The sequence below is a fragment of the Biomphalaria glabrata genome, chromosome 6 (assembly GCF_947242115.1).
Source record: "Biomphalaria glabrata chromosome 6, xgBioGlab47.1, whole genome shotgun sequence".
Lineage (NCBI taxonomy): Eukaryota > Metazoa > Mollusca > Gastropoda > Planorbidae > Biomphalaria > Biomphalaria glabrata.
This window is the reverse complement of record NC_074716.1, coordinates 25,811,329-25,838,382: the sequence shown is the minus strand read 5'-3', so window position 1 is coordinate 25,838,382 and position 27,054 is coordinate 25,811,329. Positions and strand designations below refer to the sequence as shown.

The 27,054-nt window shown below is 32.7% G+C and overlaps 1 protein-coding gene and 1 long non-coding RNA gene across 11 annotated transcripts; one reads left to right on the top strand and one right to left on the bottom strand.

Moving 5' to 3' along the window:
• LOC106066470 (uncharacterized) lies at positions 1-27,054 on the bottom strand. Of its 10 annotated transcripts, none has more exons than XM_056032721.1 (7): positions 26,990-27,053; positions 19,055-19,963; positions 9,354-9,438; positions 7,845-7,949; positions 7,088-7,228; positions 5,799-5,849; positions 1-5,118 (listed from the first exon to the last, which is right to left on the bottom strand). In XM_056032721.1, exons 3-7 carry the CDS (start codon positions 9,373-9,375, stop codon positions 4,979-4,981), a joined length of 459 nt encoding a protein of 152 aa, XP_055888696.1. In that variant the 5' UTR covers positions 9,376-9,438; positions 19,055-19,963; positions 26,990-27,053; the 3' UTR covers positions 1-4,978. The 10 variants fall into 10 exon arrangements, with proteins under 10 accessions (XP_055888696.1, XP_055888695.1, XP_013080954.1 ...); XM_056032720.1 differs by having other exon boundaries at positions 26,986-27,043; XM_013225500.2 differs by lacking the exon at positions 19,055-19,963 and having other exon boundaries at positions 26,990-27,054.
• LOC129926787 (uncharacterized) lies at positions 11,955-16,181 on the top strand. The gene is made up of 2 exons (XR_008778522.1): positions 11,955-12,035; positions 13,085-16,181. It is a non-coding gene; the product is annotated as an uncharacterized LOC129926787 (long non-coding RNA).

The following is a 27,054-nucleotide window of genomic DNA, read 5'->3' as shown; positions in this document are numbered from 1 at the left end:
TTCAAAAGTACATCAATTTTTATTGTTTCCATTAACATGCAACATGTAACAAATACCGGTAGTTCTGAAGTTTTACCCTTTGTTGCAGATAATGTACACATTGGAGGCAATAAACTTGTTACAGGCAGACTGATACATCAACAACATTGGACTGTAGAAAACAATGGCATAGGTATTTAGTTATTGTGTTCATATACAAGAGAAAACATTTTCTGAATTAAATGAAGGACATTGTTTAAAGTGACAAATGAACTAAAGTGAATGGTAATTAACAACACACAATGTTGTTGCAAGAAAGATGAACAAATAATGTCAATGAACAATTTCAAAAATTTCACAGCATATTAAAGCATCTTGCTAAAATGTAAATGAAGTGAATCTGTTTTATTAAATTGTAATATAAAGTTTGTTTTCCACAAATCTTCTTCAAGAAGGTAAGAACATACATTTCTATTTTTGCCTTTTACGCTAATCTAATACTAAGAGAGATAACATTTGATTTCAGTTTTGATGTTGACATTTTATAATCTCCCTTTTACCATAACAATGAAGCATAACAAATTTTGATTTGTGTAGACAAAAAAATTTGGAAAAGAGGGGGGGGGGGGAGGTATTAGTACAAAAGTATTAAAGTGACTGAAATTTACAGTTCATAATGATGAATATAATGATCTAGTAGCAGGTAAAGTGACATTGTGTATAAGTATCATACTTTTTAAACTTTTTTATGACAAACATTTTACTAGATAATGAAGTTATCTGAGATTCTATAACTGAGGTTGTAGCTGACCTACATTAATATAGCCTTAGTGCTTGAATGAGACAAGCAAATCTACTTTTAGTTAGACCTCATTGTATATTTTCTTACACACTGCTGATAATTTCAAGGTGCGCATAGCATACAAATTGATAGCAATTGTAAGGCCACATAATGACAATGTCAACTTCAGCCTGAAAATATGAGGCAGCCTGGTGGTGCAGTGTGCACACTGGACTATCATTCATTGTCTCGATGGTCCAGGGTTCATTCCCTGCTCGCTATCATCCCCCGTCATCCAGCAAGAAGTTTGGATTAGGAAGTAGATTATCTTCAAGTCTGAAGGAACATTCGAAACATGTCAAACATTTTACAAACAGGTAATTCCTGTATTCAATCAAAAGTATGGAAAGGAAGGGAGTTCAAAGTTTTAAAAATGTCAAAGTACAATGAATATTTTTTTTAAATGCTTCACAACAAATGCTGTGTAGTCAATTATGTTAATTAGCATTCAAAGAATGAGTTAAATATAACCTCAGAGAAATGTTCATTTCCAGTTACTTTATATTCTCAGTCATCACATTCATTCAAACATCAACAAAAACATCCTCCATCAACCTTAGCAAGTACAAACTTTATTTTGAACAACAGAATGGGAGCTTAAGTTGTGTTCATTGAGTGGCTGAATGCAGCTTGGAACCTTCTCCAAACTGAATAGGTAAATAATTAGTGGCACTCTCTTTTCAATGTCAGGGAAACAGAATTATATTGATATAGGAAAGAATAATTTATGTAAAAAAAATTAATGAAAGATAGAGCAAAGAATTTAAGATTAAATAAAGATTATAATACTTAACAAAAATGATATTAATACATAAATAGTTCACACCAAAGTTTGTTTTTTTAATTTAGCATTCAGTAGTTGTCACAGCTCATGTCCAGACTTTGCTATTATTTATAACTATGACTATTTATTTCTTTTTCTGATAAGTTGCATTAACAACAAATGTGTTATATTATACACATAAATTTTGTCCAATGATAATTAGAAATATAAGGAGAAATATAGAAAATGCCTAAATACTTGTAATTGTTAATGTATACATGTATAATGTATATAAAGTGAAAGTTTTCATGTATTTTTTTCTCTACTAGTAGTAAATTACATATTTACTTTTTTTCAAATTTATATTGCAAATTGTAAGGTATCTGTATATATTATCATTTTAATTGAAATACGATATCATAGGAGTTTTGTCATTTGCAAGCTATTGAACACACAAAAAAGACGTACTTGATAAATTCAGCGCCAATCTTCCTTACAACTCAGTGTTACTTTGCCTATAGACAATATTCCCTAATATTTTTTCCCAACAGGGTTGAGGAAACCCATTGTACATGTTTAGATGTACAGACTTATCCATCCAGAGCAGCATACTGACCCAAATAGGTAGATAGTAACTGTTTTTTCCATTGCTAAAACATATACAAGTGTGCATTGAAATTGTTAAACTAAATTAGATACATTTGTAATAGGCAATACTGAAAAAAAGTTCTGAAATGTGAATTATCTTTGAGGCTACAAATAAAGTGAGAGTACAACTTCAAAATAACAGGAATAGAAATATTGCTTCAGGTTTGCAACAATCTTGTGATAAAATATTTACTACACAATAGCATAGGCACAATAACTGCTACACATTTGCATGAATCTGAAGAGACCATCAAGATTTGAAATATGTTACAAGGTCATCAGTCATCATCAAGAAGTACATAGAACCGTAATTCACAAAGCGCTATTAGTGAGTGTGTATGTGTTTCGTGTGTAAATGTAGGTTCGTATTTGCATCTATAGTTTTATTGTTAGTTTTGCTGAGGTGGTCAAATTGTAGTCAAGCTGAATTTCCATTTGATTGTACCAATACAAAATTATCTATCTTATTTAAGTAACAACAAATCAGGTTTGCATAGTTACCAAAATCTTCAAACTTGTCATCAAAACTTGAAGAACCAGAGTAAGAAGAATTTTTGACTACAGCCATCATAGTACTAGAATCTAGCAAAATAGAAACGATGAATGTACAGTGTACACATTGTCATGTATTGAAATGAAAGAATGAAATACCTGACATTTAGCTGACCAAATGCTAAGATTAAATTTCCCCCTCAACCACAAACAGTGCCTTTGAAAACTTGAATGTCAGAGAAAAAAAAATAAACAAAAAACATCCATCAGAATATCAGGCTTTTCAATGGCAGCCTTTAGGCAATAAAAAAAAAGTTCAAGAATCTGATTTTATGCCAACATTCGAGGCTCAATATGCTTTGTCTGCATCAGTTGTGGGAAAATATGCAGGTCACAACTTGGTTTGCATGGCCATATGAAACACTGCACTCTTCTGTAATCTTTGGAATTAAAAACAATGCCAATCATTCATTGATCATGTCTATCACTTGAATAAATCTTTGTTATTAAACACTGACAGTTTTGAAAGATCTATTTCATAGGAAACAATAAAGGAGAAACTTTGCAAAGAAATGCTTTGGTGCCAAACACAAATATCATGACTGACTTGCAACACTTTCCCAATCAGCAAAAACCAAACAATCAGTTAATTAAAATAGTTTACCACCAAATGCAGACAGAAGATTGTCAAGTTGTTATTGACATGGACAAATCATCTGACAGCAAACATCAAGGACATTTCCATGAAACTGACCTGTCAGAGGCCTCTAATCATCATTGAAACCCCTAAACAAATATTACAGTATAAGGTCCACTGAAATAGACTGTATTGTAAGTGGTGAGAGTTGGAATCCTCAAAAAGATACTTTACTGTTTGAAATTTTGAAAAAGAATATAATCAAAGACACCCAATACACTATGTCTTTTCACAGGGGTGCATGAAAATGATCAAAAAATGTATTTTGATGAAGTGAAACTTAAAAGCTATAAGCATCGTAAAGTTCAATGATCCTGGCTGTTTTTTGGGGAGGAATCAAAGTGATCCTCTTGAGTAAACTTTGTTTTACATTGGCATCACAAAAATTATTTAGCAGACAAAAACACAGTAGTTAAATGAAAGAATACCCAGAAGTCAACAAGTGGGAGTTTCTTGGCAGAGTCTAGGCAGCAAAAAAATGCAGAATGTTTCTCACTGCCCATTCTCCTGCATGTTATTGGATGACCACCATCATTAGTTGATTTTAAAAAACTTAATAGAAACATTTCAGGAAACTTGCATAATTGAAGAATTTTAGACAAGTATCAATATTCAAAACTAGCAGATGAGAGGGGGACAGTACAGAAAGTTTGACTTTTTGTTTGTTGACACTATAGTATTAGTTTATCCATTTGAACTCTGGGAAAAGTCAACAAATGCAATGAGTGAAGAAAAGACAATCCAGATATCCAAATTTATTTCTCAGATGATATAAAATGAGGTCTTGTTTGCACTGGAAAACCTGCGTTTGTCTATGGAAAACCTGCGTTTGTCAATGGTGAGGGAAGATATAAAACAAGGAGGCTTGAAATAAATTGACAGAGAAATCAAGGTAAGACTGCACTTGACAGAAAATTTGCTGTTTCAATATTTCTAATCTGACCAAAGTCATTATAAACAATGAAAGCTGTAATACCAAAGAGAAGAATATTAGATTCACCCAACTTCTAATATGAACAACTTTACATTGTTGGAGTTGCAGATAACATAAATGAGTATATACAGCTGATAGTCAAACCAAAAGATGGTAAATATATCAGGAAATACTATAATAAAATATCTATATATATTCTATTTCACTTTTCATTATCATTAATAAAAAAAATATTTTCTTAAGCATTTTAATTTGGATGCATTAGGTAAATGTATTAATGAATTATTAGAATTAGACATAAGAGCCTTTATATATATACCTATATATATATATATATAAAGTACCAGAGAGTCACTGGGTCAAACCATTCATTATAGAAGGCCTCACCACTCACCTGCAACGTCACAGCCTGTGGGCTATTAAGACCAATAGCTTGTTGCCACATCATACAGACCTGTGACATGGCAGCGAGCTATTGGTCTAAACTCCCCACAGGTTGTGACATTGCAGTGTTCAGGCCTTCTATAACGAATGGTCTTAGTCCAATCATCAGGTAGTTTCACTATTTAAAGAATATTTACACATAGAAATGAATAAATAAAACAACAACAACAACAAAAACTGTCAAAAATCATTAGTATCATCATCTAAAGGGGAAAAATGCTGTCTACTTCGTGATGAGTTGGAAGAACTTTGTGCAGCTGTTGCAGTCAACATCTGTGATGTTTGGGAGAAGTTGTGTCCAGAGCTCGCCCACTGAACACCTAATGAAAACAAAAAAGCATGAAAAGATGTGTAAAGGACATACTAGTTACAAACTGACATGCTGCTATGTAAATAAATGTCCAGTTTTAACTTTAAGACCTAATGATCCATGATACAGGTTTGGTATATTTCTTTCCATTATTTATGAAAATATTTTAAGTCTAGCACAAATGACAAACTACTCTTTCTTTTCAACAGATTTTAGTAACCTTTTAGGCGAGATGATTTCTGAATACAGGAGATAATGATATGCCAAATATTATTTCTGATTTATTTCATGTCTTTATAAAGTGAGAACACAAGGCAACAGAAGACTGGTGAGCTTGATACATCTCATGTGTAACTGGTATCACCCTCCACTGCACATAGCAGCTAGCTCAAGTGTTTGAGGTCAAGCTATGTATGTGTATAGCCATGATCTTTTGATTTGTAATTAGTATAGTCATTGTTCATTACACTTTGTTCACTGTGCTTCATTTAACATTCATAGCATTTGTCAAAAGTCTAATCGATAGTATGAACGACACAACACTCAAACAATCTACAGAATCTACACATTTCTATTTCACAAGTTCTAATTGCTCAGAATCATTAATGTAGAAATAACAAACCAACAGGACAACAAATTATTTCAAGAGACTTACTTTGAAATAAAAAGATAGTTTAAAAAGTTACACACCTGAAGATTTGCCAGGGGAGGCCACTGGATTATTTGATACACCAATTTGCCCTGAACACAAACATTGTTGTCGATTAACATTTATATTAAGATAAGTAATAATAATAATAATAATCTTTATTATCAGTAAGGAAATTTGTCTTACAATTTGTGCATTACACCAAACAAAAAACATTATAACTATAAGTAACCAAAATGTACATTCACACCAGACTCACTCATAATTTACATGTGACAAAGTTTATACCAGATTGTTCTTATTTAATGATTTGATTGCTAGGGGAACAAAAGAGTGTTTGTGTCTGTTTGTTTTTGCTATCGGTGTCTTGTATCTCTTTTGTGATGGTAAAATCACAAAATCCTGACACAAAGGGTGATTCTTTATTTCGAGGATCTTGTTAGCTTTTTTATAGATGTTTTTCTCAAACAACTGCCCAAATGGGGTTTGTTTTTTGCCAATGATTTTGCCAGCAGCATTTAGGATTCTATGAAGTTTATTTTTATTTTTAATGCTCAGATTGCCATACCAGGCAGTGATATTGAAACTTAAAATATTGCAGATGTGAGCGTGATAAAACATAGCCAAGGCCTTTTCGCTAACATTAAACGAGGACAGTTTTCTTAGTAATCGTAATCTTTGCTGCCCTTTTTTGCTGATATAATCAGTATTTGCAGTAAAATTTAGTTTATTGTCTAGGATAGTACCAAGGTATTTAAAGGTTTGCACAATTTCAATAGTCTTTCCAGCTACAGAAACAATATCATTTTCCTTCTTGTCCCTACGAAAATTGATTATCATTTCTTTGTTTTATTTTTACATTTAATAATAAAAAATTATCTTTACAATATTTTTCAATTGGTTCTATTTCTTTGAAATACTCATTTACGTCTGAGCTCTCTGAGAGCAGGGCAAGAAGAGCCGCATCATCAGCGAATTTTGTGAAGGAGCAACAAGAACTATCGGATTGAAAATGTCAAAGCTTTTTCTTTTTTTGAAAATGTTATGAACTTAAACTATTAACTCCATCACAGTGAAAAAGAAAACCTAATCTCATCATGAGCACAACCAATGGTGATGACTTTCAATCAACAAAAAAAGATATTATAGCATATAATCTATACTCTGAGATTAATATATTTAATAACAATATATCTTTCACAAAAATAAAATAATTACAGTAATGTTAGGGTTAAGTAATTTTTAAAGTAAAAGTTCTTTGTTTTTTTTAATGATTAACACATTATTTAAGTACAGTACAGTACAAGTACTAACTGTTCAAATTATTTACCATTCAAACCTCCATGGCGAGAATAAAGACCAGCCTGAACATTTTTACTAAGGTCTACTTGAGTGTGACTGGCTGATGTGTTTCTTGTGCTGAGTCCAACATTTCTGATACTCCAAGCATTGTTTAAATCAACAGACAACCCTGGAAAGAAAATCAATACAAGATATAGTTCATTTTGACCAGATATCAATGTTTCTGCTTCTTGAATTGTATTGGGAAATTCAAAAACAAAAAATTTAAATCAACTATTTTTTTAGCTTATAATGAGAAAATCAAACAGTAAAATTGAACTGACTGAGAAATAGTAGCAACTGAGTACTGAGAAATAGTAGCAACTGAGTAACACATGCTTAAAAAAACAGCATACAAACTGATCAGGTCCTTGCAGTGATGCATCCAAAGGGAAAAGGAAGAAAGAGTTGATTCCAGAGAAACCAGGAAGAGGATAAGGAGATCAAGAATTATAAAATAATTACGTTTTCTTAATCACTTAGATGGACAGAGGAAGTGAAAATATTTGTGTGACTAACAATCAACAATGAATCATATCTCAGTGGTCAGTCTCTTAACCATTTGATCATAAGGTCCCTTCAAAGATGGGATGTAGATAGTGACATTGCATTAAGATAATAAGAAAAAATTTCATTGGGGACCAATACTGTGAATGTAGCCACATACATATGTGATACTAACATCACAGGGATAATTAATTTAATAAAAAATGGCAATTATAATCAGTTTGTAAACATGAACTGACCTCTTGGACTTTGTTGATTTGTTGGTTTAATCCCTAATGACCACTGGTCACTTTCACACTTTTTGCTGTTGACTGGGCCAGTGTAAAGAAACTTCTTAGCACCACCTGTACAGAACACAATAAGGAGAGAATGGAAATAATTCTTTACCTGAGACTGAGTAGCAATAGAAGTGATACAAATTTGAAGAGATGTATATCAAGGTTCAAAAAAACATCCAGATCAAGAAAATATGTAGAAAGGTTTCCTTGATTACCAGTCTTACACTGAAAACACTCTAACCAACAGTCTTACACTGAAAACACTCTAACCAACAGTCTTACACTGAAAATACTTGAACCAAAAGGGCCTTACACCTAAAAACAAACAGAGCATTACATTGAGAACACTCAAAAAGAGCAAAAGATTTGAGCAGAAGATGAAACCTAAATGCTAAGAAGTAGAATAAGTTCTTTGCTACCTGAAGGATAGCAAACCACCTGTACAGAACACAATAAGGAGAGAATGGAAATAATTCTTTACCTGAGACTGAGTAGCAATAGAAGTGATACAAATTTGAAGAGATGTATATCAAGGTTCAAAAAAACATCCAGATCAAGAAAATATGTAGAAAGGTTTCCTTGATTACCAGTCTTACACTGAAAACACTCTAACCAACAGTCTTACACTGAAAACACTCTAACCAACAGTCTTACACTGAAAATACTTGAACCAAAAGGGCCTTACACCTAAAAACAAACAGAGCATTACATTGAGAACACTCAAAAAGAGCAAAAGATTTGAGCAGATGAAACCTAAATGCTAAGAAGTAGAATAAGTTCTTTGCTACCTGAAGGATAGCAAACATCATCAGAAGATATAGTCAATCTAGTTCACAAAAGTTGCCTCTAGAGAAATCTTCAGATCCACTGGCTAAACATCTAACTTTACTTGCCATATTTGTATCAAGGAAGAAATCAGAAAGAAGATGATCCTGCATTGGATACACTTTGTTCAAGTTGCCAACTATGACAAAGTGTAAAGAACTGAAATGGAACCCACAAGTCAAAGTACTGAGAATGAGGATAATAAAAGAAAAGTATTTGGCTTTATTTAAAACAAGATAGAAAACAGGACTGGGAAATGTAAGGAGATTTGCCAGTAGATCAGTAAAGGTGTAGTACCTATACTATACCCATAACTTAAGTCTATAAAATGTTTGTTTTACATGTTTCGGATGTTCCTTCAGAGTTAAAAATAGTTTACTTCCTAATCCAAACCTCCCACAGGACGACGGGAGATGGGAGTCGGCAGCGTTTCAACCAGAGACCATCTATAAAATTTAAACGACAGTCCAGTGCGCAAACCACACGACCAGGCAGCCATCCTGCCTTGGTTAGTCTATATCAGTAAAGGTGTAGTACCTATATACTATACCCAAGTCTAGATTATACTAATATTCTCTGTTAAATCAACATCTACAGTAGTATGTCTATTAGTCAGCACAACTACAGCTCAATGACTGTACTCACCTTGGGCAGGCTCTAATGGCATCTCTGGAGTCCTATCGCCCAGATCTATGGATACAATTACTGGCCAGATCTTTCATCCTCACATCTTTATTTTGTGAACAAAACAAAAAAACAATATTTGTATAAATTAAAATGTGGAACAAATAATTGTCCAAACTTCTAAAATGTTTAAAGCATCAACCTTAATTAATAACTGAAGTGGTGATAAGACTTTTTAATGACAATGTAATTGTAAGTATAAACTAGCTTGTGTCTAAAGAAAGAAAAACAGGCTACATAATTTCTTTCATACACAAAAATAGATCTAGATGTATACAAGAAATGTCCTAACAAAAAAAAAAGATAAATCAAAGGTAGAATTTCAGTGTATAATTTTATAAATGCCTTTTTTTTTTGTATTGCCATCCTCACATTACATAGTCGTATTATACATTGTTACCAAGTCTATACAGTCAATGTTACATCCAACTAATCCCCAACAATGTTTTTTCTAGGATTAAAACAGAAGTCACTTCACATGATCTGTAACTACATGTACTCAACACACTTAATGGCGGCTAATGTATTCGTATTGGTAAATCTCAAAGCAAAACAAGACTGACATATCGCGTGAACTCTGACCTTTGCAATGCTATCGATCACTGCAGGTGTCTCCACAGCGTCAAGATCAGAAACAGTTCCATTGTATGTCTAGACTACGCCAGCCCCGGAAGACTACACACATTGACAAAGCTAACGCTAGAAATCTTCAACGACAGTTCATTAAACCCACATTACGCCAGTTTATGAAATCTACAAGCCATTTGAATCCAACACTGAGACTAAATGTACAGCATTGGTCAAGGACTAGGGCCTAGAGATACAAACCCTAAAACGTTTGTCAAGATTAATAAAGACTAGAACATTTCTGTCAGAAATATTTTACAAACGACACAGAGGTTGTCAATTGTTGTCAAACTGAATTTCCATTTGATTGGATCAATAAAAATTATCTTATCTTATCTTATCTAACAGCATCCAATGGGACGGGCTGTGTGCCAAATATATGTCTCAGCCACACATCAGATTGAGCGCTACAAAATGACGGTACTACGAGATAAAAAAAGTAATTACTATCACATGGTAGAATGACCAACCTTTCCTTTCCCTCTTTTCTTTAAGAGAAAAAAAAGTGGGAGCCTAGCCACGTCCAGGCGCAATACGTATTCTCTACCTCGATTCTTTGTCAACTAGACACTCCCCTATTTAGTAGCCCTAGATGTTCCCAATTACTAGTCCACACACCTCTCAACATCAACTAATTGTAATTGAGTTTTGTCTTATAAATCCCACTTCTCTCAAAAACACTAGCTCGAAAGCATTTATAAATATACGAATCTTGTCTAGATTAAGTACACAATGAAAACCAAACATTACAAGTAGTATGGTACCTACAACGTACAGATGTATTTATGTTGCTTAGAGGGGCGTAGATCGAAATCGTTTTGACCCTGACATGACACACCACGCTTTGTTCAACTGATTCCATCCAGTGTTATGGAAGTCTTTCATTGAGCGATTCTCTTTGAATTATTCAAGTCCGATCCTTAAATAACTTGGTGATAGTGTCGTGTCTGATTGGATTGTAGGCCCTATTCAAAAGATCGTCGCACTAATAAAAGGAGCAGAGGCGGCCGAAATGGGTGGCAAGGAGCAACCGATGCAGGCTCAGAGGCGGCCTAAATGGGTGGCAAAGGAGCAACCGATGCAGGCCCCGCGCCATAAGGGGACCCCTCGAAAATAGAATCTTTTGTCACTGTCAGTCTATCGTACAAATATTTGTGGTCCTGATATGACACTAAAGCCGCCTCTGAAAGGAGTTTTAATGAGAATACACCAGATTGTAGCCTACAGAGTTAGCAGGTCAGTTGGTGGAGGTATTGTAAAAAAACAGTACCAAGAAAAAGAAGAATAGGCAGACAGAGAAAGCGATAGGAAGACAACATAAAAGAATAGACGGGCCTGTCATTGAAAGAGAATATATCCAAGGCAAAGGACAGAGAGAATGGGAAAAAGACAGTCGACAAATCTTGTGGGGTGCCCCAATGGTCCAAAAGACTTGAGGGATAGATGAAGGTGAAGCCTACATAGAGGCCTGGTAGAAGCCATGCCACGCTATCTTCCAAATGCTTCAATACAATAAGACTAAATATTTACTAAATGTTAGAATGTGCTTTTTTTTTCAGTGATTCAATGAAATGATAAAACTGATCAATTATTAGTATAGCTTTGAATTCCATTTTTTTTAGAAACTTAGAGTGATAGTTTATATCTTTCATACATGTTGTGATGTGCGTTGGGTTATAATTCCAGTCAACTCACATACCGGTACACAGTGATACTCCAAACTAATAGGTCATTGGACTGCGACACAAATTTCGATGTTCTTTAAGTAACTCAATTCTCAGTTCCAGTAAAATCATGGTCACAATATTCGTTTCCATCATAGACTATATATATACAGGACTGCCAACTGTGCGCACCACGCCTATATTATTCAATTCAATAAGTCCCGTACACCGAGGCGTCCTTGGTTGCAGTGTAGTGTTAGAAGAATGACTTCCGGTGAATTAGTTTACTATAGAAAGAAACCATCACTAAAGATAAACACTTCGTTCGAAATATTTCTTCGGCATAATTTTGGTAACAGTGCGATAGAGATAGCCAGATTTTTATAACAACAAAATCTGATTTACCAACTTAAAAAAAAGAGCTTTTACATAGATAGTGTTCTAACTAGTTTATATATATATATATAATTAAAAACCCATTAAGCCATTTTTTCCCAAACACAAATGATAGTAGTGTGTATGGTCGTATATGTAGATCTAGTTTATAGCCATAGGTCACTAAGTCTGGGTCAAAGTTTACATGATTACTACGTGTACAATTAAATTTTATTGAAGTAGGAACAATGATTCTAGAATTCTATTAAGTGAAGACAAAATTTGGAACAATCAATGATTTTTATGGCTTTTAGAATAATTGGATGTTATTTAGGATTTAATTAGTTTAAAAAATTAATAACTTGCAGAGCTGAAAGCTTTATGCATATTTTTCAATTAGTCATAAATACACTATTGCTTGTAATTTTTAACAGCTTCATTCTCCATTAATATATATATATATATATATATATATATATATATATATATATATATATATAATGCATACTGCATGCTATCTTAAAAAAAAACTACAAATAAGTTTTAAAAAATAGGTATAGAATCTAGATGTAAATAAAAGTTGGTAAAGATGTCAGTGTGTAGGCTCAGGGACTCACTATTGTTGTTTTTTTTTAGACTGACTCACTCACAGACTTAACTTCTATCACCCATTATAGGCCTATAGGCTACCTAAGTAATAAATGTCACTCTCAAAACTGTATTGACTCTTTCATTAATCGCTTATTTAACTCATATTAATAGTATACAATGTAAAAAGAAATTGTCAAATGTGATGAAAAGAGAAATATATTATCCAAGCTGGCATTATCATTCAAACATCGTGAATTTCATAAAATAAGTTTATACCGGAAGTACCTCATCTCACATTTTGGAGTTGAACGAAACTTATGCTTAATGACCCTTAGTGTTGGCAGTCCTGTATATATATAGTCTAAGGTTTCCAGTCACAACTTAGTCACAATATTCAGCCCAAACACTAATCATAGTCAAAATCTTCATTTTCAGTCACAACATAGTCTCAATGGTCAGTTCAAGTAACGAATAAGTCACAAAGGTAAGCTCAAGTCACAGCATAATCACAACTTTCAGTTGAAGTCACAGTCTTCAGTTGAAACCATAACAAAATCACAGTCTTCAGTTGAAGTCACAGTCTTCAGTTGAAACCATAACAAAATCACAGTCTTCAGTTGAAGTCACAGTCTTCAGTTAAAACCATAACAAAATCACAGTCTTCAGTTGAAGTCACAGTCTTCAGTTGAAACCATAACAAAATCACAGTCTTCAGTTGAAGTCACAGTCTTCAGTTGAAGTCACAGTCTTCAGTTGAAACCATAACAAAATCACAGTCTTCAGTTGAAGTCACAGTCTTCAGTTGAAACCATAACAAAATCACAGTCTTCAGTTGAAGTCACAGTCTTCAGTTGAAGTCACAGTCTTCAGTTGAAACCATAACAAAATCACAGTCTTCAGTTGAAGTCACAGTCTTCAGTTGAAACCATAACAAAATCACAGTCTTCAGTTGAAGTCATAACAAAATCACAGTCTTCAGTTGAAGTCACAGTCTTCAGTTGAAACCATAACAAAATCACAGTCTTCAGTTGAAGTCATAACAAAATCACAGTCTTCAGTTGAAGTCACAGTCTTCAGTTGAAACCATAACAAAATCACAGTCTTCAGTTGAAGTCACAGTCTTCAGTTAAAACCATAACAAAATCACAGTCTTCAGTTAAAACCATAACAAAATCATAGTCTTTAGTTGAAATTCCCAGCATAGTCACAGTCTTCAGTTGAAGTCATAACAAGGGAAAGAAATGAAACATAACACAAATGTGATGGTTTCAGTTGGACCACTTGAGGATGCTTGGGTCCTTTTTTTTTAATTCATTTAAAAAGTGGTCATGGTAAAATTCACACGACACCCCCTTCTCCCCCCCCCCTCCTTTTTTCCCCAACTGGTCCAGACAGGTGATAGTATCATAACACATCGAGAAAGCTAAAAACATGAAATCGCAAGAAACAAAAAATGGCAAAATATTTATAATTGCTCACATTTATTATTGTTGGTCTGATCTATTACAAATTTAATTACATGACTGATCCAAACTAATTGATACAATTACACTTAATATAAGCTTTGTTGTTTTTTTTTAAAAGTAACTTTCCCCTTTAAGACCTTGAGATCTATAGGGCAGATGACATAAAAGTCATCTGTTTCTGTGGCCCATGATTAACGAGGGTGTCATGTGGACAGCACAATGACCAACCGACTTTTTCCCAAGTACTGTCAAGTAATAGCTAGGAGGACTCAGGAGTGCCCTAAGATCTTGAAATTGAAAATACCAGTCTTCCCCAGAATTCGAACCCGGGACCCCAGTTCGGAAAGCCAAGCGCTTTACTACTCAACTCCCCCCCCCCCGGCTCCTTTTTCTTGTTTTAAGTTTATGTATTTTGTTTAGCATGTGGAGACAACCTCTCAAAGTAAGAGCTTTTTCTTTAGTTATTAATGTATGGTGCACCTTTTATGCTAATAGTATACTCAGTGCACTCTATCCAAGCTCTTTTGTGGATCTGCCTTCATGTGCTCAGAAAATAAAACTCAGCTTGAGTCGGGATTGGAATTCAAGCTCCCTTGTTAGATGGCCTAGCGGTTTATAATGCCACTAGCTGTGCCTGGGCGCAAGAATTGGGTATGGAAAAAAAAAACAACAGAAAAGTGGAGTAGAAAATGACCTAAAAACTTGAGATTACATTTTTTTTTTCACAGGTTGCACTTGGAAATAGATAATACTTTATTAATGAAATATAAGAGGCTTAAAGGTGTGTTATTGACTACTTTAGACAATGGCCTATAAAATGCTTAATGAGGAGGGTTTTTTTTAAATTAATTACGTTTTTTTTTTTACTTATAATGAAAATATCACTTCTTTTGTTTTTAACAATACAGAAATTAAAATAGAGTACAAAGGTTAATATTTTTTGTTTATTAGATATCATGCCTGGCTTTAATTCTACCAAATTTTATCACTGCAAGTCTCATATGGCATTTACAAAGTAAAAAATGCCATTTAACAAAGAAAACAATGGGAATGTACAGTTTAGGATGTAGACAAATTTTTGTCACAGAAAAACAAACATGTCAGGCTTTTTATTTCAAATTTACTATCTATTCTTTCATAACTTTTGATTACAATTTTTAAATAGTTGGTCAAGGGAGACTACTCTGACACCAAATATGCTAACAACAATGCCACTACCATTTTATTCGCACCTCTTTGACATTTCTTGTTGCTCAAGACCCCATAATTTGGTATTAGTATACGACACTAGAAACGCTAAATCAGGTTTCTGTTATATTTTCAGAATATGCAGAAAAAAATGCAGATTACAAATATGTAATTTGATTTCCTCGGAGATAAATAGTTTTTAAAATATATATTTTTAAGTTTTATTTCTTATTACCATATATTGTCATTGGAAATACGCCATTTTGGTTTTAAGGCTTAATACTAGACTATCTCCCTTGAATTACTTGCCAACTTTTTTCTGTTGCTGCTTTGTCTTTCTTTCTAGCAGCTATTAGATCTAATATTAAAATTCATTTAAACTGCAAACAATCTTTTGTACTTTGAAAAATAACTAAAAATCGAAATTAAAATCATGTAGTTAAAGTAATACAACAGACAAAAAAATTAATAGAAAAATAAAAAAATAACTCTAAGCCTAACAAAATATCTTTTATTGACAAAATAAAAGTAATTAAATAAATAGATACCGGTACCCTGACTTTAAATACATGAAAATAATAGACATTAAATGTTATTTAAGATATTAAAAGCATGCAAGAAAAAAATCAAATAGCCAAATAGATCTAATCTGAATAGATTGTAAGATGAAATATTAATCAACACTTAAAAATTTAGGCTAAAGCATCATACTCCAAGCAGTGGATTTGGCAAAAAACAGTTACATGTGGCCTCTTGTGGTACAACCACATCAAAGTGATTACCATTTGTATGCAATAGTGTTATGTTGCAGCATATATGGTTGTCTGTGTGAGATAGTATGTATGTGTTTGCATCATGAAATAAAGGTTTTAATAATAGCCATGAGTATTTTGTTTTGTTGTGGTTTGGTGAGAATGTATAGATGTCTCTTTGCAGTAGTGTAGCAGCTGCAAGCATTTCTGCAGTTGTGGCCCATGTTGTATCTTTTTTCATCAGCTCCATATGCTGGAGTTAAAAAAAAATATGGTAGCTATAAGTACAAGTTCTTTATCCTTCTCTTATTATGTACGGTAACTTATAATCATATTGAATGAAAAACAATGCACAATATAAGAACAAGCAATATCTACAACAAGGTAGAGAAAGTAATGATAGGACTGAAGAGTGGAAGGGAACTCCTTTTATAACAGATTCGGGAAATGTTACAATGGCATCACAACACGATATGATCCAACCACGGGAGTTTTTGTCGTACATAACTATCTGTAGAAGCTGGCCGACATTCTAGGATACAACCAAGAGAGTTTTGATCGTGACATCGTTTATGTTGCGTCACGTTTGAGTCTTAGTCTCATCCGACTAGACCTCAGTTGAACTGCATGTCGGTGAAACGAACCGGCAAAGAAAGCGAAGGATAAATTTTGACCAAGTAAAACACCATACCTTGCCCTTCTCCCTTTATGAGCATACCAGCGATCCTAGCAGTAGATGACCTAATATGACCACGGCGCCGGCGAAGCTCCGAGCAGGGGAAGGTGATTACATCACACCTAGTTCTGCCATAAAGACAAAGATCGCGTTTGACGGCCGGCGCAGCGAAGCTCCGAACAGGGGAAGGTGATTACATCACACCTAGTTCTGCCGTAAAGACAAAGATCGCGTGTGACGGCCGGCGCAGCGAAGCTCCGAACAGGGGAAGGTGATTACATCACACCTAGTTCTGCCGTAAAGACAAAGATCGCGTGTGACGGCCGGCGCAGCGAGGGTTTAAAGGTACGTAAGAATAAATGGAGACAATCGCCACCTGTACGGTACGGCGGGAGAGAAAAACTTGATTTGGACTCCGTAACGGAATGTAATACATGGGCGCTAGTGGATCCATGTGAAGAGAAGGGTTGGTAGGTGGAGTCGCTACCCCCCCCCCCACACACACACACACAACTACACATCTTAAACAAATTTAGTGTAATAGGTGAGGAGTTTTTTTTTTAATGAACTCCGAAAGTAAAGATGCATAAATTATCTAAATAGTAGTGTATATGCTTCTTATCTGTTTCTTTATACATTGGCTTTTGTTCCCCACTCTATGCAAAGTAAATTTCAGATTGTGAAACATGATAGTTTAACAGGTGCTACGTAACGTTTAACAAAGACGTTCGTGATCTAGTTACACTCGACCTATCCTCCCTCCAAGAGAGGTGGAGCCAGAGGTAGTGGTAAGAGTTATAAACACAGACATTAGTCCTATCTGATCATAAAACACACGCCAAACAATCTCTGGTAGACAGTAGACTCCACTCAGAAGACCTCACGGCGAAAGAGAAAGGGACACTGATATGTGTCAGCTTCATAAAATTCTTTCTCTTCGTGGTGTGATTTTACGAAAATAGAGAGCGCTTAAAATTCGTTAGAAATGTATAGATCTAACTGTAGTCTTAATCATCAACAGATAAACATAAAAGTATTATTTCTTATAGTAATAAGTTTCCCGTACTAGATCTATATCATTTATTGTCATTGCTCTCAAAAGATCACTAAGTCATAATGCATAATTTTGTTCGAAAAATAATAATAATTAAACATAACATGTATATCTAGATGCGTGTTTCATTTCATTTAATTCATGCATATTTGTTTTATATTAATTATAGATCTAATTGTTAACATATATTTTTTAATTAATAATTTCATACGTAGAAAAAAAGAAGAAACAACAAGTTCATCAATTTATTAATAACATTTTATTTAGACCTTCATTTCAGTAAATACACTTAAAAAATCATAAGTTGACAGCATAAGAACAAAAACTCTCTTTAAAAAAAGTTATAGAAAGTTCAATATAGGTAAGGGAGATAAATATGCTTAACAAACAACATGGTGGTCGGCAAAGGTATCTGCGTATCTGAACTATTACCACAAAATCAGCTCTGTGAGCTAGAAATCATATACTAAACTTAATCTGAACTTTGAACTTTTGACCTGGGAGGGGGGGTGTCTTGCCTAGCCCAGCTCTACTTAGCCAGTGACATAATTTCCTCTCACACAGTGACAGTTCCATTGGGCTCAGTGTTAATTTTGGTTAGGTAAAAACAGGACAAAAAAATCATAACTTTCTAACTGCTAAACATACAGTCATAATTTATACATCATTGGAAAGCTCAAATGAAGTACTTTAATGATATATTTACAAAAATTATTATTTTTTAAAGATTTTTTTTTCACATCCCTACAATAATAAAACTCTTCTAGTGACGTCCATGGAATATTATTATTATTACATATATATATATATATATATATATATATATATATATATATATATATATATATATATATATATATATATATATATACTAGCTTTAATTTTACCCGGCTTTGCTCTGGGTTTTTTTTTCTACAAAAAAACATGCATTAATTCCGCATGAATAATTAATAATGACGTGAACAAAAAGATGGTAAATTATTTAAGAAGTATATCAATTCATCTAGTAATAAAAAAAAAGATTGTCTATGATAATGTTAGCCTACATTTCTGTTCAGTGATTTCAAGTTTCTATTTAGATCTGTTTCTTCCATTGTTAAAGAAACCTTAACTTTGCTTTGCTTTATGTCGTGTTTAAGTAATCAGCTCGAAAGTCTGGTTTATAGTTTGCTAAAGTATCCCCACAGATGAAGTGAATCAGACTATCCATACGATGTGCACACAAAAGTGATTTTCTGTACTGAGTACTCTATCAGCTCTAATAATTACCTTATAGTCATCAGTTGGCATTTTGTCTAAACTTGTTTTAAAGAATTGAACATATGGGTTATGTTGGTGTAAAAACTGCTACAGGTCAAATATTATGTCTAGTTGCGTGTTAGGTATCAGGGTGTTTCTATGTGAAGCTTCATCGTTGCTGTTTCCCATAAAATATATTTGTAGGAATTGAGCTCGCTTGTTGGGCAATGGCAACAATGATCCAATAGAATGGTAGACTTGACCTTGCACCTTAAAAGTTGGCATAAACCCAGGTTCTTGAATTTTTTTAGCGCCAAATGATGTCATTTGAAAACACTTATTGTATGTTCTTATCTGTTGACGAAAATGCCTTGCTTTGGGTGTTTTTTCAGACATTAAAGATTTTAAAGGCTCTGGTGGTGGCTGGAGAGATGACAGTTTAACCTTGCCATTGGAACAGCACATGACGGGGGTTTCTTCCTTCCACTTTAATGCATGACAATGTCTACATTGAACATTCACCTTCCATATTTGCACCTTTGGATGCTTTGAGTAATCATAAAGGTGGCTGTAATTAAAGTCCTTTTAAATCGCTAAGTTGTTCACGTGCCCTTGACACATTTGTAGCATTTCTAATTCCAGAAAGCCTGATTTGCTGATGTTCAGACGTTTCAGCTAACCTATTAAAACACCTCAAGTCTAGATGACCTTTCTTCTTCTGATTCTTTTTGTCTTAAAGTCACATTTCTCTCTCTGTTCTCTTGCAGCCTACTGGATCGTTCTTCTGATTCATGCAGTCTTGCAGCGAAATTCCTCTCCCTGTTATGTCCAAGTCTTTGTTACCTTCTATTTTCACTTTCAGTGCTGCGTTGTAGAGCCATTTTTTTTGCCCTAGGTGTAATTTTTCCAATACATCTTTTTTTTGGTGGCATAATGAACCTAAAATAAAAAAGTTGAATAAGTGACGTTTTATTGAATAGCCTGTTAACACAAACAGTTTTCTCACCTCCCATTTTCTTTTTTACCAATCCAAAAGGTAGGCTTCAACGTTCGAAAAAATCACATACGTATCAAATAACAATAAAGCAATGATAAGACTATTTTTTTCAAACAGAAATATACACAATTTAGCAATGATAAGACTATTTTTTTCAAATAGAAATATACACAATTTAGCAATAATTGCAGAATACATTAGTTGATATATTCACATGATGGCCCGTGTCTTTCCATAGCCGAGTAGGCCTAAATTTGTGGATCAATCACTTATAATAGATTCTTACTATCCCAGTGAGAAAATTTCATATAAATTGTTACATGCAGACAATATTTAGTAAAAGTTTATATTCATTGCTAATTTCCTATAGATATCTGCACATTTTTTCCTTTTGTCTATACAAACATGTATAATAGTTGAACTTTATATTTCTTTCGAGAAAGACACTGAGACAGAGAGAGATCCATATAATATATTGTGATCAAATTAGTCAATGACTAAAGCACTTTGAGCTTGTGTTGACGTAGCTCTAAATCAGTATATATGTCGACACGCTAAAGCCATTCACTTTGATAAGAAGTAGATCTAGATTTAGTATCATCTAGAGATAGATGGTAACCATGGTTTACCCAACTGGACCCAAGGGTGGAATAATTGTTAGAGATCTAGAATCTTGATCTATATTATAGACCTACAATTACATCTATATGTAGATCTTGTTAAAAATATTGTTTTTTTTGCTTCAGTTATTTAAGCTATATGTAGACTTTCAGTCCCTATCAATAGTAGTTTAAATGTTTTTCTGTAGAATATTGTAGATCTATAATCAATAAAGATATTGAGCTCGCTGTCTTGTTTACGTTTTATAAATTATTGAATAGACCCACCACTGAAACTGAAAAGTTATCTTTAGCAGTTCCAGCTGCGACCTACATATTTTGCCACATCCAGGGCAAGCATAAACAAATAAACATATACATCTGCAATAAATCTAGATCAATACATTCGAAATTATCATTAATATTGTCTATTGTAGTGAATTAAGTCATGAAATTAAGTGAATGTAAATAAATTATAATGTAATAAATAATTGAGTAATTGTTAAAAGTTGTGCATGCATAAATCAAATTTCGACCAAATTCGTCATTTTTATTTTCAGCTTCCTCCGGCTGTCAAAGTATGAAAAATCAGTTTAGATGAAAGATTGGGGTCATCACGCTTTAAAGAACATGCTTAAAGTCTTCTGAAAAATTGAACCAAATATATTGAATACCGGTAATAAGAACGATATGCATGCTTTAATAACAAAAAGTCAAAATTCGGGTGCCAAATTTTTTTATTGAATTCAAAGCCAAAGAAGAAAAAAAAAAATCATAACTTCCCTTCTAGATCTACTTATCCTAGAAACTCAATTTTTATAATTGTGTAAATGGGATTAAACCAAGTTCTATTTAATGATATCAATTACAAAACAATATGATCAAAACACTTTTTTTTGCTGAAGTACCTATTGTACTATTGAAGGCAATTGATTTGTAATTCACTAGATCTAAACTAAAATTAGGTCTAAATCTGATTATGTAAAAGTCAAAGTGTCTAGATCTACCTTATATAAATTGGAAAACACTAACCATAGATAAACACCAAAACCTTAAGGACATAAATGAGCTTTTCTTCCCTAGTGCTATTAGAGCATGGAATGGGTTGCCTGAGCTAGCCAGGAAAACCAGTGACTTGGCAGAATTTAAGTCATTGGTTAATATGCATGACTAAATGCATGACGCGTAGGACGTAATCATCTTCTTTTTTGAAGTAACGTCTGTATTATATAAGATAAGATAAGTTTACACTACCTAAGTTTAGATCAAATCATTAAAAAGCCAACTAAATTAGGCAACACATTAGATCTCTTCTTAACCAACAGACCTGGATTAGTAGTAGATTATGATATCATCCCTGGTCTATCAGACCATGAGATCATAAAAATACACAGTCAGATAAAAGCAGTAGCCAATATAAAACCCAAAAGTAAAATCTTACTCTGGAACAAATGCAACCTAACACAACTACACCAAGCTGCATTAATTTACATAAACGATTTACCGAATTGCATTAGTTCAGGAACAAAAGTCAGATTATTTGGAGACGATAGCATAATATATAGAACAATAAAAACAACACAAGACACATATATTTTACAAAGAGAATTAGATGAATTACAAAAAATGCAAAATACCTAGGTGTTATAATAGATGAAAAACTGTCATGGAATCTACATATTGATGAAACTATTAAAAAAATCCAACGAAGCATTAGGGTTTATTAAAATAATTTCTATAAATCAAATAAGAACATAAAACTAAAATGTTATTTAATAATAGAATGTACGCATCCTCCGTTTGGGACCCCTCAACTCAAGAAAACATTAAGAAACTGGAACAGACACAAAATAGAGCAGTGAGATTCATAACAAACGAATATGCACATTTGACTAGAGTAACACCTTTAGTAAAATCACTAAATTTAGAAAGCCTTCAGGACAGAAGACTCAAAAGTAAAGTAGCAATTATACATAAAACACTGAACCATAATCTTCAAATACAAAAACAAAATTTAATAAAATACTCAGAAAGACACAAAGATAAAGGCATATTCCTCATCCCATATGCTAAGACAAATTTGTACAAATACTCCTTCTTCCCTAATGCTATTAGAGCATGGAATGGGTTGCCTGAGCTAGCCAGGAAAACCAGTAACTTGGCAGAATTTAAGTCATTGGTTAATATGCATGACTAAATGCATGACGCCTAGGACAAAATCATCTTCTTTTTTGAAGTAACGTCTGTATTAAATATAAGATAAAGAAGATTTTATAAGATAAACGCAAATTACCTCTCTTCTAGGTGTTATAATAAATAAAAAAAACTGTCATGGAATCCCCATATTGATGAAACTATCAAAAAATCCAACAAAGCATTAGGGTTTATTAAAAGAAATTTCTATAAATCAAATTTATATAAGAACATAAAAACTAAAATGTTATTTAACCTTGGTTAGGCCAATAGTAGAATACGCATCCTCCGTTAGGGACCCCTCAACTCAAGAAAACATTAAGAAACTGGAACAGACACAAAATAGAGCAGTGAGATTCATAACAAACGAATATTCACATTTGACTAGAGTTTATGTAACATCCATCCATCCATCCTAGTGGCGCTACAGCCCATGGAGGGCTCTGGCCTGCTTTAACACATCCTTTATGTAACACCTTTAGTTAAATCACTAAATTTAGAAAGCCTTCAGGACAGAAGACGCAAAAGTAAAGTAGCAATTATACATAAAACACTAAACTGTCTAAACCATTATCTTCAAATACAAAAAACAAAATTTAATTAAATACTCAGAAAGACACAAATATGAGGCATATTCCTCATCCCATATGGCGGAAAACAGATTCTCTATTGAAAATGCATTTTTCGAGTTCAATATTCATTATCTCTGAATATAGACCATCTGTGGTATATTTGCTTTTACTGATGGATAGATCTATGTTTCTGGAAGCTTCATTAGCAAAATTTTTTTGAAATTCGTTTTTATATGGAATTTGTGCATTTGTGAATATCATGAAGTATTGCCAAAAAGACAGACAACATTTACTTCTGGATTTATGTGATCCCATTTCAAAAGGTAAGAAACATATTTTAGAAATATAACTCATGTATAAAATACATACTTAGTATTTAAAAATGATTGTTATACACCATAAAGAAAAAAAAAAGTAAATAAAATGCTTCTTTTGTCTTAAATTTGAAAAAAAATAGCCTCGATGCAATTTTTGAAGTTGTGATGTCGCCAAACAATGTGTACATTTTTTTTTTAATATAAATTACATTTTGCCGATTTTCGTTTCAAAACCCTTATTTTTGTATTTCTATCATTATAATTAATTATTTTTTTTATTTTTTGGTTATTTAAAATAAAAAAATATTTATAAAATCTCGTTTTTTTTAACACCAATCAGAATGGAGGTCGCCGGAATTGACTTCATGACCTCCCGTTCAAAGTGCTTTTTTTTTTTGTCATTCGCTCAGAAATATTCGAAGCGATAATTCTAGCAAAGGTAATTATAGACAGAATCTATTACAGATAATTCAGTTCATAATATCAACTGCTTAGTTAATTATTCTGCTTTAATAATGGGATGTCGTTTTCTTCAATAATTAACTTCAAGGACGGGAACACGGGTATCTATCTTTAGCCAGGCGCGCGCGATAAAAACAAACAAACACACGTTTTGACTTAGTCAACCTGAAGGCGCACCTCTGAATTGAGATCTTAGTCTGTAAAAGCTAAAAACCTATAATTTTTAAATTAATATCGACTACTACAGCAATTATTTTACTTTAATATTGGTACATTGCATGCGTCATAAAATCGGCCCGGCAATGCGATGTTTCAGCGCGAGGGGGGGGGCACATTTTGAACTTAGATTTTAGATCTAAATTAATCTATCTCTAGATCTATAATAGTTTCTACAGATCTAGATCTATAAAGACTAGATCTTAATCATATTTTAAAATCAATCTAGCGAAATGCTTTTAGATTAGTTAGACATAGATCGATCTCTAGGTCTAGGACTAGATCTAGGTCACTGGACTTAGACTCTGAGATTAGATTAGTCTAGATCTAGTCATTAGAGTTAATAAGCGTGAAATTATTTAAATATTTACTGATCTAGATCTAAATTCTCTTATCAGGATAGATTAGATCTAGACCTAGAACTAGATGATTTAGAATAATTTAGATCTATATTTATATATAGTCATTTCTAGTAGATAGTCAAGTAGCGATGTACACACGTGGATCAAGACCCTAGTGATCTAGTCTAAGTCTAAATGTAGATTCTAGGTCTTAGATCTATATAATGCCTTATATCTACGTCTAAATATAATTCATAGTAAGACTTAAGACTAGATTTTAACATGGAATAAAATCTGAGATCTAAATCTACTATCTAGATCTAGTCATTTCTAGATCTAGATCTAGTAACTAGTACTACTAGTAGATAGTCAATTAGCGATGTACACGTGTGGATCTAGGAATCTAAATGTAGATTAGATCTAAGATTTTATATATTAGATATCTAAATCTAATTCATAGGATCTTATAAACTCAGTAGGGTTAAATTAGATCTGATCTCTAGATCTACATCTTAAATTACTTAAAGTTAAAGTGGAAAAAATCTAGATCTAGTCAATTATAAACAAGAGTAGAAGAGATTCAATAGACATAGACGACATAGTGACATAGTTAAAAATAACAACAAACACATATTAACCAAATTATAAAAGTTGTTTTTATTTCTTTTCTCAGCAACAGTTACTACAGATACAAAGATTGAGATTATTTGAGATAGTAAACAGAATAGTCAATAGAAAGATCATGCACCATGCAAGTTAAGCTTTATTAGGTCTAACTCTAAGTAGAGTACTCTAGACCTAGATCTAAAAAGTGATCAAGAACTAGAATAGATCTAAATCTTGATAATATTTCATTTAATATTAGATCTTTTCTAGTCTAAAATTATACATATCTATAACTTTTATCTAAAATTGATATAAATAGTATCATGTTAAAACATGAAGATAAGAGAAAAAAAAAGACTTTTTATTGGTAGGGTGGGCCGAAGAGTAGGCTTATTTATTAATTATAAATACTTTTTAAGGTTTTTTTTTTTTTTTCAAATGTTATATAAATATACTTTACTTTGTGACATAGTTTTAAGCAAATAATATTGTGAATTTGTGAAATTCATGGATTATTGGACATATCTTCTGTGAATTATGGATTTTTCATTATTAGGGGTAAGTGTGTTTGACCTCATTTTTTTATGTTAAGTACTTGTCTGATGATAATGAATTTAGTTTTTTTGGATTCCTCTCTTCTTGGGCATTAAAATTAATACATAATATGTCTAAACTGATTATGTTTTTGTTATTTAGGATAATGATAAAGTATAATTTGCAACCTAATTTTTTTTACGGAGGGGGTGGGGTCTGGGGTGGCTCAATTAATTTGCATAAATGACTTAAAAAACTTGTTTTTATATTTTTTTCAAATGTTCTATAAATATACTTTACTTTGGGATATATTTTTCTATAAATAATATTGTGAATTTGTGAAATTCATGGATTATGGGACATATCTTCTGTGAGTGATGAATTTTTCATTATTAGGGGTAAGTGTGCTTGACCTCATTTTTTCAAGTTAAATAATTGTCTGTTGCTTCTGATTTTATTTTTTTTGAATTCCTCTATTCTTGGGCAATAAATTTGATATATAATATGTCAATAAAAGTAATTTTGAAATTGGTCAAAAAAATGGTCCTTAAAGTAGAATGTTGAGAGCTCAATCTGTTTTCCGCCATATGCCAATATGCTAGGACAAATTATTTGTACAAATACTCCTTCTTTAGTGCTATTTAAATTAGAGCATGGAATGGGTTGCCTGAGCTAGCCAAATAATGCATGACTGAATGCATGACGCGTAGGACTTACTAGAACGTAAGTCCTAATCATCTTCTTTTTTTAAGTAACGTCTGTATTATATAAAACTTTTATATTTTATTAAAAGTATTATAGTATTATAAGGTAAGACCTAATCTACTAAATCTAGGGATGATATTGATAAATAATACTTAATACTCATAATTATTAATAGTAATAATTATAATACTAGATGTAAGTTATTGTAAGTAATAGTTAAATAGATGAATAGATCTCTAAATAAAAATAATAATATTAGATATAAAATAATAGCATTCTGCTATAATCTAATCTAGAAATGATTTAATAAGGCAATGAGATTGGACCATAGCGATCTGAGCATGCTATAAGCATGACAGTAGCGCTATATAAAAGGTATAATTATTATTATATTTAAAATTTAAATATTATTATTATACCTACACTACACTACAGTAATGAAAAAAGAGAGCAGACCGCGCCATGTTGTTGACAAAATTACAAATAAA